This window comes from Phascolarctos cinereus, unplaced genomic scaffold, assembly GCF_003287225.1.
Source record: "Phascolarctos cinereus isolate Bilbo 61053 unplaced genomic scaffold, phaCin_HiC Scaffold_2;HRSCAF=192, whole genome shotgun sequence".
NCBI classification, from domain to species: Eukaryota; Metazoa; Chordata; class Mammalia; order Diprotodontia; family Phascolarctidae; genus Phascolarctos; species Phascolarctos cinereus.
The window spans coordinates 273,619,389-273,632,268 of NW_027555625.1; the positions used below are offsets into that span (position 1 = coordinate 273,619,389).

The 12,880-nt window shown below is 37.6% G+C and overlaps 1 protein-coding gene across 3 annotated transcripts in view; it reads right to left on the reverse strand.

Annotated features, from left to right (window-relative positions):
- Nucleotides 1-12,880, reverse strand: part of NUP93 (nucleoporin 93) — a 136,506-nt gene that overhangs the window by 107,431 nt on the left and 16,195 nt on the right. For all 3 annotated transcript variants that reach the window (XM_020965598.2, XM_020965599.2, XM_020965600.2), the window contains one exon: nucleotides 8,196-8,414. In XM_020965598.2, the coding sequence (XP_020821257.1) occupies nucleotides 8,196-8,374 (179 nt within the window). In that variant the 5' untranslated portion in view covers nucleotides 8,375-8,414. The remainder of the gene's footprint in view (nucleotides 1-8,195; nucleotides 8,415-12,880) is intronic.

The following is a 12,880-nucleotide window of genomic DNA, read 5'->3' on the forward strand; positions in this document are numbered from 1 at the left end:
AAGCAATTTCAACTCAGAAAGCAGTTTCAGTAGAGGGAGGTGTGGCCCACTAGAGTGGCAGGTGTGGAGTCAGAAAGGCCTAACTTCAAATCCAGCTTCAGGTACTTACTAGCTATGTGATCCTGGGCAAGTCATTTAATTTTTTGCCTCAGTTTCCTCATCTGTAAAATGTGGATAATAGAACCTATTTCCCAGGGTTGTTGTGAGGATCAAATGAGATATTTGTACACTGCTTAGCACAGTGCTTGATACAAAGTAGATGCCATATGAATGCTAGCTATTATTCTTATTGTTATTATTAATGAAATGATAGTCAGAAGTTATACTGCAAGAGATGGAGGCAGGAACAAGAAAAAGGGGAGGAAGCCTCTATAAACTACTCTTTCTAGGAATTTAGCAGCGAATGGGAAAGTAGCCACAGGACAAGAGGTTAAAAGGATTATGGGTATAGGGAAGGTTTTAAAACAGGAGAAACACAAGGGTATTTCTAGAAAGCAAAGAAAGAACAAGCAGATAGGGAGAAACTGAGAGAAAACAGGAATGAATGATCAACAGAGCAAGTGCTAGAAGGAATGAGAGATGGGATCAAGAACACAAGTAGAACAGTAAGGCTTGGCAAAGAAACTGAGTTTACCCTTGGAGACTAGAGACAGAAGGAAAGGATGGGTGAAGAAAGAGGCATTCTGATGACTGAGGAAGGGAATTTGAGGTAATTAACAACAGACAGCCTCAATCATTCTCAGTAAAGTAGAAGGTGGGGTCATCTGCTGAAAGGGGAAAGTGTGAGAATGGATGATGACTTGAGCACTGAGAAGAAGTGTGTAATAACAGATGTGAGAAATAATAAATGAATCAATCAACAATGATTTTTTAAACTACCAAACAGTGGTAAGGGTCGAGTTGAAATGAGATAACATGAATTAACTGCATACATGAATATAACTTTTTAACTTCCTTCAGGAATATTAAGTGGCTCAGAGAGGGTAGACAGTGTGCTTGATCTAGGATTGAGGATGAGCAGACCAGAATCCAGGTCTCTCAACACCTAATCTGGTGTTCTTTCGTTCAGTCATACTTTTTTTGGACCCCTCTCCCAAAGCCTAGTACACAATGTAGTATAACATATCAACTTTTGACTCTAGCACTTGGAAGCAAAGATGGGAATAAGTATATGCTAATCATAACTTAATGTCATTTTTTCTAAAAGAACATATTTAGTTAAGAAGTTGAAAAGATTTCTTTTGCTTAATTCATTTGCTATTCTATTCATCCACTTTAGTAGTAGTGAAGACTTATCCAAACTTTCCAACTATTAAAATACTACATTATGTTGTTAATTCAGGAATATGCCAAATACAATTTGGCAGCTGGGGTTTTATTTTTGCTTAAATTTTAAGGTTGTTTTGGATAACTCAGCAGTGAAATATATATTAGTCTATATCTTAAAGTTAAGCCCTACAACAGCATTCCTACTACAACTAATCAAGAAAATGTCAAGCTTAAATCCTATCTCTAAACTGAATTCTTAAAGCCTGGATTTTCCTTATCAATCTGAAGAAGAAAAGAAATTCCCCATTCAACCTGTCATTTTCTTTCCTCATCCTGTATCAAAACATTTTATTCAAATAATGGCGTATTTCTCTACCTATAAGAAAAAGAATACACAAAGACTGCTGTCAATTCATGTTATTTTTAATATATGTACCTACCCTACCCTATTCCCATTCCTTCAATGCTTTAATTACTCCTTCCTAAAGTAATTTAGAGAAAGAACAGAATTAACAAGATAAGGGAAAGGAGAACATGAGTTACTAACAAATCAATTTTTTTACATCTTAAGTTCTAGAACTTATGAAATGAAATTATAACTGTAGGCATATTAGCCTATGTGCTTAGGAACCATATAACAATTTTCTAACAGACCAGAACTAATAATGCTGCAAACATGAGCTGAGTACCCTCCAGAAAAGATAAGCTTGAAGAAAATGTCTGAGGCTTGAGTGGGATAGAGATCACCTACCCAAAACAAAATTCAGAGGTTTCTCTAGGTAGAAACAGAAGTTTTATTTAGCAAGTCTGGCACAAGAATTAGGCATCACCTACCCAGGGCAGACTGGAGTAGGGAGGCAGGATACAAGCAGCAAGCAAGCAGTTATATACCCCTAGACAAACAAATTCTAAGAAAACTCCACCCTCCTACCTTTTAACCTGAATCTCTTTATCCCCACTGGTTGAGGTAAGAGCCCTTACATTCTACCCAGAAACTAAGAGATACATTTTACTCAAAACAAGCTTGGAGGCTAGAAGATTGCCTTATTTGGCAAAGATAAGGCTGAGGTAGTGGTTACAAAACAAGGGAGGGGTGGGTAACAGGTGTATGACCTGATCACATGATTTACAGGAAAACAAAACTTAGGCCCAGCTAATGCTAAAGCCTTAACTAAATTTTGAGGTATAGCTTCCATTTTATATGAGAAACTTTCACTTGTCCCACATAGTTCCCCCCTCTCATTTCATAGTTAAAAGTTTCTCATGCCCAAACTGGTAAGCTTCTGCAGCCTCCCTTTGTGCTATTTCATCAGGGTTTAACCTTTCCTCTTCTTCCTGACTGCCATCCATCCTTGATTCCCCGATGTCATCAGTCTTATGGACTCACTAACAGGCTCTTTTAATGTAATCATTCTAGAGAGTGTCCTTTGTACAATGGTGGTAATTAACTGCATCATGCAAGGGACATATACTGGGAGTAGTATGACTCCACTCACCGCTATTAATAAGAACCATAAAACCTGCTTCCACCAAGTTCCCCCAAACCAGGACCACCCCTTTAAGTAAATATGGGAAGGATTAATCTGGGCATTTACAAATCAAAGGCACAGCCCCTTCATAAATGTAGATACAGAGACCCAAAAGAAAACAATAATGCAATTGTCCCTTTAAGATTCAAAAAGTCCCTTCTTATATAGCTGTCTGGCAGGGAACACCATCAATGAAGTCCTCTTGTCCTTGGTATTTGCTCCAGCCATCTCCAGCACAGCATCTCAGCATCTTCCTGTTCTTCTTCTTGTAGGAACCAGCTTTCTGTCCATTCTCCTACAGAAGTGATCTTAGCACAATTTTAAATCACTATTTCTAGTCCTTATAACCCTGACCATTTTTACAAACTCAGAATTAAAATCATGGCCAATTGTTGTGTTTAAGATATTCATATCAGAACCCAGTGTCTTATACTTTACATTAATCCATTATTAATTTCCTCACCAGGGGGATGAGATTTCACTAAGGGATTAATCACAGGCTTCAGCACATATATATCAATTTTTAACACAGTACCTATAAAATCTTAAAATTTTAGTCATGCCTTGTTTCTTTGATGGCATTTACAACATAAACCACAAGCCGTTCTTCTTTTGACATTATTAATCAATGTTAACAAAGCTTTAAAAGAGTATGATATTATCCAAATAATAACATTCTCACAAGCCCCAGATTATCTCCATAGCATCACCAAGAATTAAAAGACCCTAACTCATACCGGAACACAGTCCCAGTTCTATAATAACTTAGATGTTCCATAATCAATTATTTTAGTAAATTTGTTACTGTACTTATAAAACCTTCTGATTATAGAGACTTACTATAGAAGGAAAAAGAACAGGAACATGTCCTTAGCTTTGTTCATATTCAGATAGAGTCGCAATTTCTCCAATCATGCAGTATCTGTTTCTCCTCATAGCCAAACTCAGGAATAGTCATGTGGGAAACATTCCTTTCCAAAGGAACACAATGGGAAACTGAGCCAGGAGGATCCCATCCTAGATTGAGGCTAAGACTGTCCCCTCGGCCTTTTTCCCAAATGAATCATGTTTCCTCTAAAAAGACTTCCACCTGTTCTTCTGGCATTTCTCTCAGATACTAATTTAATGCAGACAACTATACCTAAATTTAAACTCAAAACAAAATTACAGTCCCAAGAGCCTTTTACCTCAAACAGCAAGTCTCACTAATCACAGCTTAAAGACAGATACAGTTAATTTTACTCTCATGGAGTTGCATTAAGCAATAAAAGTTTATCATGACTCACATACATAAGAGACATCTTTTCTTCTCAAATTTAAACTTGCCCTGGTGTAAAAGCCAATCATTAGAAATCATTTCTATCTACTGTACATAAACTTGCAACTTCTCAGCAAGTTAAGTTCACTGTCTAGGAACTGCATAATCCTAACAAGTTCTTTTCTCAGGGCAAATGACCTTGCCCACACAGATATAGTAATTAATTAACCCTTTTTTGGGTTTTAGCATTAAAACAGCAAAGCCAAACAACCTGGTTAAAAATCTCACAAATTTCATAAATGATAACACAACAATTTTAACTGAAAATTCCCTTTAAATAAAAATTTGGAAATTTTATGATCTCTTAAATCCCCAACAGCCAGATTCATTCCTTTTTCTCTTTTCTCTGAAGACACAATTAATTTAACATTCCAGATTATAAAAGAAATTGCCCTTTCAGCAACATAATTAATACAATTGAAAACAGACTCAATAAAAAAAAAATCTTTCTTTCTAGACCCCTTTACCAGATTCAACAGTCTCCTGGGGCCACATAGTTAATAAATTTCTTAATGCCAAATAACAATATGTGCTCTTAAAATTATACAAATACACATTTCTAAGTTCAATATCCTTGGCCCTTTATAAAGGGATATTATCCACAAATTCATATATTTCTTTAATGTTTCAGTTCCCCATTCATGTCCACATTTTCTTGCAAAAGTTATAGTTTGGAATCACCTGTTGTAATCAGGTCAGTTTAAAATGTACTGGGCTGGTATTCTAATTACTCCTTTTTGCTTTCCCTCCAGGTAGGCACCTCTGGAGCTTAATAATTAATTGAACAGTAATAATCATAACTCACAATAACCAATATGGCATCCTCCCAGGGTGGGGAACTTAAGACCGCACCACCCAAATTACACTCACCAAGACTAATACACAGCTTTCTTTCTGCATTTCTGAAGGGAGATCATTGAATAGGGCTCTCCCTCCCTCTCTCTCTTCACAAAGTGCATGTACAACTTTACTATGCACTCTAAACAATTCACTTGTCTTACACTATTTTTCCACTGTTCTTTAGTTTCTTTCAATTTACTTTAGTGCCAAAGAGTGTAACAAGTTCTGAAATTAAAAACATCACATTTTTACCAATTTGAATGAGTTGGGGCTCCTGGGGAAACATCATGGTCCTGGCAACAGTTGAACCCAGTCATCCCCAACAAGCTGCAGCCCTCAGCAGAGTCCCAGCTGCCTATAAATTTGTTTATGTTCTGGTACACAAAAACTTTTCTCTTTTTGATCTGACTGGAAAAGGTTCCCTTTTTTCTCTCTTTGTCTCCACACTCAAACTCGGTCAGAATTAGAATGCAGAGAGAGAGAAATTATAATTTTTTCCCCCAAAAGTTTCAAACCTTCTTACTTTCAAAACCTCTATTCACACTATGCAAATAAATTATACATTCCTTAAGCCTTCTATACATACTCCTGGTCTCCTACATGCTTAAACTTTCTTGCCTTTCTGATGGACTTTGATTAAAGTTCCTTTAAAACTGCACATATTTTATTTCTTTCTAATTCTGACCTGACACTTCGAAAACCCTTCTCAACTTGCTTTTTACCAATCACATAACCTAAATAATACAGTATTTTTCTCTCTTTCTCTCTCCCATCCACCCACTCCTCTGAGGCTGCTGTTATCAGGGAGGAAGAGGGGGAGAGAAAGAAAGCGACTTTCCAGAGTCCAGCTGCAGCCTTTTGCTATCTGGCTGCAAAAGATACACACTGACACTCACTCATACCACGCAAAGACACAAACACACAAAAAATCCAGACATACAACAACCCTCCACCCTGTAGAATCCTCAAATCATCAAATCATATTTAATCATTTTCTTCCTATCCTTTCCTCTGTATTTTGGTAGTTCACTACAATTCTGCAATCGATTGCCTAAAGGACTGTCTATAGGTACCTCATATTTGCCCTCCAACTACACAGATTTAGATTGTCCCTTTCCCATTCCTAAGGACCAGTTTACAGGAGCCGTCACCAAACTCCCCGAGTCTAAAGACTCAGCCAAATCACAGAGGAGGGTCGCCCACTCCTCACCAGTCACCCATGAAGCTTTCTCAGCGGCATCCTTCCGCTGAGGTAGCTATTCCGCAATTTGATTAGGCCTGGACTCCGCCTAAATTACAGTCCACCCTAAAGGGCCCTCACCCTATGCCAATTACCTCCAGACCCGAGTGCTTACCTCTGGGTTGCACATGTACAACTTACATGACTGCTCTCAGCCACCGGCCGGCCATAATTCCTTAGCTTTGTTTTTAGTCGTAGGAGCCCTAACAAGCCTTCTGTTTCTCCAAGTCCCTCTCTTCAGGTTTGTTTCAATGACTGGATGGTAACCTCCCTCCAGGGCTCAAGACTTCCGAGAAATCTCGGACGCGTAGTCTTGACCTTGGCAAGAAAGCCCTCCCTAATCAAAGAAAATTCCGGACGATTCACCAACTGAGTGGGATAGAGACCACCTACCCAAAATAAATTCAGAGGTCTCTCTAGGTAGTAACATAAGTTTTATTTAGCAAGTCTGGCACAAGAATGAGGCATCACCTACCCAGGGCAGACTGGAGTAGGGAGGCAGGATACAAGCAGCAAGCAAGCAGTTATATACCCCTAGACAAACAAATTCTAAGAAAACTCCACCCTCCTACCTTTTAACCTGAATCTCTTTATCCCCATGGTTGAGGTAAGAGCCCTTACATTCTACCCAGAAACTAAGAGATACATTTTACCAAAACAAGCTTGGAGGCTAGAAGATTGCCTTATTTGGCAAAGATAAGGCTGAGGTGGTGTTACAAAACAAGGGAGGGGGTGGGTAACAGGTGTATGACCTGATCACATGATTTACAGGAAAACAAAACTTAGGCCCAGCTAATGCTAAAGCCTTAACTAAATTTTGGGGCATAGTTTCCATTTCATATGAGAAACTTTCACTTGTCCCACACAGGCTGATACTTCTCTTTGCAGCCACCCAGGTAAAGAACTTTCCAGAGCTCTGTTAGCCTCTCTTTAAAATGGACAAAAAGTATGTGCCTAGAAGCACAAATAGATAAAGCCAACATGAGATTTAAGACATTTGAGAAAAAGGAGACAACTACCTTAAAAACGTCTATTCTGTACCTACTAGTTCTACTCTGGAGTCAAAACATTCAGCAAGTTTAGAAACTACTACTACCTAGGCTGGGTACAGTTTGGTCCAGACAAGTAACACTGGGTATGTATTTGTTGAACACATACCATATATGCTGCTCCCCTACATCAAACACAAACACAAATGTTTTTCTCAGGTTGGAAGAATGAGGAAAGACACAATAACCATTTCCTACTTGCCCTTCCACTGAATGCTGAATGTAGACACATCCATGATCTGTAAAACATTATCATCGTAGTGGAAAGCTGCCAATCAGCAATTTCCATCAGCTTCTTCCTCTGGGGGCTCTCTGGCTTTACTGCTGTATCATCCCTAAGGAGAAGCTATACTTCCAATGCTTTTCCTTTCCTTCCATCTTGGCCTCTGGAGTCACTGACTCTAAGCAGATCAGGATCACATCATGCTTTACTGATTTATCTTGCTACTAACCGAGCATAAGCTCTTCCTGTCAATCTCCAAAACACTGTCCTTCATAGTGTACTCCCTGGGCTTTGAATACATGGCTTATTTAAATGGCTCAAATTTGTTAACCTGTAGAAGCAGGCATTTCTGAGCCAGCAGTCAAAGACATAATACAAGGTTAATAGTAATCACAGTAATAGCTAGTATTTATATAACATTTCAAGGTTTACAAAGCACTTTACAAATATTATCTCATTTTATGGCATTAACTGCTATAATACTATAGCACCAAGTGGCTTTCCTCTTACTTACACTATCCCTTGAATATCTCCTTGTATCCTGGACAGGTAAAGCAGGCAACATTTCAAGACTTTTTACATATTTCGAAAACTATCTTAAGTTCTTAGGATGATTATTTATGTTTTTCCCCTTGATTTACAGAATATATTAAAATAGTAAGAGAAAAAATATATTCTATTTCCCAACTCACATAGCCCAACAACATTTTCACAATAAAGTACTTACGCCTTGACATCAGCTGTCTCCTGAGACGTACGTGTCAGAGTGCGAGAGCGCAGCCGCTCACCCGCCTGCTGGATTTCTTGTAAGTTACGTTCTACATGAGGAAGCTCAGAGATGCCCTCAGTCTCAGCAGCAAGCTGTTCAGCCTGCTGAAGAAGCTCACCAAAGCCTTCAGTATCCATTTCTGATGCAGATATTATGCAGAAAGAGAAAACAAGGAACCTAAGAAAAGAAAAAGAGTAACTTTAAACACTGTGCAGGTTTTCAGCAAAGCTTAAGAAATCACTAGGCCTTTTTATAAACAAAAGAAGCAACAGAGACTGGCACCAAATGGTATTAATGCCCCTTATATGCATAGCACAGAACAATAGTGATAGAGGAAATGAGTCAGACGATGGAGAAGCAGATATATTTGGCATGTGTGTGCACAATGAGGACTCAAGTTCACTTAAAATATTGTATGTATGCATGTGTATGCATGTATGCATGCATGTACGTATGTATGTGCGTGTGTACATATGGATACAAACTAGACCAAATGCAAAGATATGAATAAGCAGATCAGAATTCCTGCATTTCTCCCCAGACCAGGGTTTTTTTTTTTAAACCTTTTCTGTGTCCTGGCTCTCTTTAGCAGCCTGGCAAAGTCTTCTTAGAATCATGTTTTTAAATAACTGAAGGGAATGCTAAACTTCAGGTAGAAATAAGTGAAAATAAAGATGTAATTTTTTTGCTCATCCAAGTTCATAGAACCCCGGCTGCCCTAGCTGCTCTAGACCTAAAATAGCATAGGTACTAGAAATTCTGGCACGAACCTCAGGGAGCTTTAAAAATGACCAGCACCTCTTAAATGCTTGTTCCCCCATTCTTCTAAGTATGTCCAAGGGGAATACCTTGTACAGTACATTACCATTTTAAAAGAATTTTCTCATTTAAGATTCATAATAACTGTACCCAAGAGGCACTCAGTACAAAAAATTAGGGCTTCCTACTGTTAACTCAGGGTTCTTTGCACTGCACCATCTTGTCCTTCTTTTATCAGCACAAAAGCTCCATTCTTGTATGTGCATTCAGATATTACTAGTCTATTCTATTTTTAGAATAAATGGTTCCTGAGCTGTTTATCCACCTATATGCATTATGTTCATTCAAGGCAATGAAGGCTTAATAAGTATTGTTATTGCTGCTGATACCACTACAACTACTACTATACTAATACTAAAAGGCTTCCAGATCACAAATGATAGCAAGAATTCTCGCTTTAAAATACAATTTATTAAGAAAAGCCAATGTCAATATTGAATAAATTATTATAAAATTTTAAGCCTTGTGCATCACCATTCCCATGCAATATTCTGTATCTAACAAGAAAAGACAAACTAATACACTGCTGATGGAACTGTGAATTGATCCAACCATTTTGTTACATTGGAATTATGAAAGAAAATTTACAAAACTGCTCATACCTTCTAACCCAATTATTCCACTATTAGGTTTATATCCTATGGCATAATAATAATAAAAAAAATAAATAAAAGAACAATCTACAAGAAAATATGAATAGCAGCAAAAACAAAAATCTGACAGCCTATTCCAGTAACAAATATAGAAATGGCTGAACAAACTGTGGTTTACAAACATTATGGAATATTAATGAGCCATCAGGAACAATGCATATGGAGAATATGAAAGAACATGAAAACACATTTATGAAAGGACACAGAATGAACAAAGCAGAACCAAAAGAGCAATATACACAATTACTACAGTTATGTAAATCAAGAAAACTTTTAAAACCCAAGAGAGGACATCAAACAACATCCTATTGAAAGTCTTAAAGGAAAGTACTTGAAGATAAATGAACTTCTGAAGAAATACACTATGTTGGATTATTGCTGTGAGTTCCTAAGCAGACTTTGTTTTTACTTGCAAAGGACATATTATATTCACAATCACCTTCAGGTCAATGCTCACGTATACCTTTCTCCTGAACATTTTGGAAAATGTCTAGCTGATGTCTGAAGTCATAATAATAATCTCCACACAAATATCATCTGCTTCCTGAAAGTCTTGGAGGATGTGTTAAAGTGTGTTACAGAAATATGAACAGACCATCATAATACCATCAACAAATTTGAGATGAACTTAATTGAGGAAGCAGAAAGGCAGAATGATTTATTTATTAAAACACAGCATCTTCAACAACACTCTGAGATAGGATCTGAGATAGTATTAAGTGGCTGCAAAAAACTGAGCAGAAAGACAGATCTACATATTTTGTAAATTCTCAAGGATGTTTTAGAGAATCAAAATTATATCAACGATGTCGTAGCTGAATTCCAACAACTGTTAAGTGCTAAGAAAAACATTCTCTTCTCTCTGGTAACGTGGGCACAAGTTGATGTGGAAAGCTTTAACATAATACAGGAGGAGAATGACAGAATATTTCACATGAATAACCTGTATTTTAATAAAATAGCGTTTGTTGTAAAGGAATCATCTGAGTTTGTGAAGAGAAGTGTTGCTGTATGTAACAAACGGGAACTTGAACTGAGACAGATGAAGGACAAGAATGAAGAAATGGTAAAGGAAGTTCCAAACCGTAAAGACTACCCTTCTGCCACTGGATGACCCGGGTCCTCTTACTGTAGGAGAAAATAAGAAACACCATCTTAAGACTACAAAGAAAGTAACTTTCAATCTTACAAATGATCCTGCGAAAGTTGAATTTCAATTTCATCATAGTACAGATGAATGGAAAAGGGAACGTTGTGAAACTTCAACTGAATAGCCCCCTGCTCCTTCCTTTTTTCTAACAGCAATTTCATTCTTCTCAACCCTCCCTTACACTTTCTGCTGTCTCTGGTGTCACTAGTAAGTATCTATTGTCAAATGCAGTATTTTTTTTAGCCTCCTTGACGTCAGCAGCATTTTTACATTTTTACTGATTGCTCCTCTTCCCTTACCCTTAATGTAGGTATTCCCAACTGAACCAGCCCTAGGCCACATCTCTTCTCCCTTGACAATTTCATTTACTCCAATGGCTTTGAGCAATAGAACATAGTGGACTTGGAGTCAGGAATGCCTGGATTTAAATCCCAAACAGCACATTATCTTTCTGAGCCTCAGTTTCTTTATTTGTAATGAGGATAACTGCTACTTACTTCGAAGGCACTCTACAAATTGGCATCATTTCACCTTACTTATATTATTCTGCTACTTCCCTCCTGAAATGACCATGCACAATTGTGAATTAGACCTTTCTGTGTTGATATCTTATCCCCCAACTAACTGGACTATCATATCCTGGGATCTCAGACTACTGAAAACAGCAAAAAAAAAAAAAGAAAGAAAATTTCTAGGTGGCAATAAATCTTAGATCAAAAACAATGCATAATATGGAAATTAATAAAGCAAACATCCTGCCCTTTCTTTAAAGTACAAAATTACTAAAGTGCAAGGAAGCATGTACTATCACTGTTTTGTATTATACAGTTTTGCACTTAGCCATTTTCAAAGAGTGTACACTGTTAGAGATCTGACTGGGAGTATGCTAGGGACTTGTATGATATGCTGAAACAAAATTTATCAATAAAAACATTTTTGGGGAAAAAGAGATTTTTTACATGTTTTTGAGAATTACTGCATTTAAGTCATGCAGAATAAAAAGTTCATTGGTATTGTATGGGACAAGTGAAAGTTTCTCCTATAAGATGTAAGCTATGCTCCATAAATGCAGTAAGGCTTCAGCATGAACTGGGCCTAAGTTTCACTTTCGTTTCTGGGGAAGGGGGTTGTGCACCAGCTGCCCACCCCCCTCCGTTGTTTTGTAACTACCCCCTCTGTTGTTTTGTGCCTTAACTTTGCCAAATAAGGCAATCCTCTGGCTCCCAAGCTAATTTTGAGTAAAATGCATCTCTTGGGTTCTAAATATAGACTGTGAGGGCTCTTGCCTCAGCCAACGAGGATAAAGAGATTGAGACAAACAGGTGGGGAGGGGGACTTTTTGGAGTGGTTTGTCTAAGACTACATATACTGCTTGCTGTTGTTTGTGCTTTGCCTCTCTACACCAGTCTGTCCTGGGTAGCAGACGCCCAGCTCTCACGGGAGACTTGCTAGAATAAAACCTTCTGTTTTCTACCTGGAGATACCTCTGAGTTTTTATTTGGTTAAGTGGTCTAAATCCCACTCAGTATAATAAGTATTATCCTATTAGAAGACAGCAAACAAGATAGTTTAAATAGAAGAGCTTTGTCACAATATCCTTCTTCACTTCCTACCTTCTCCCCTGCTATTAATGTCCTACTAGACTAGAATGGGTACAATCTTTAGATGCAATGTAATTATTTTTCTCATACGGACAGATCAATGCTTAAAAAAAGCCACTCTTAATGCCATAAATTCACAGCAGAAAAGTTAAGTTTTGAAAAAGATTAACTTAATTAAAGGACATGAGAGTAAAGAAGCATGATTCAAAGTGAAACAACAGCTACTCAGAGCTAAAGTAAATGAGCAGAAACTTTTAAGTGTTATAGTCCAAGTTATACTTTAATCCTAGACTGAGTCTCATACAAACACTTATTTTCCACCTAACATTAAATTATGATCCTTTCAAATGTCTGACCAAACAGTCTGTATCTATGGAAAAATGGGAGACTTCAAAAGTGAAGCATTGAGAGAACAGAGTG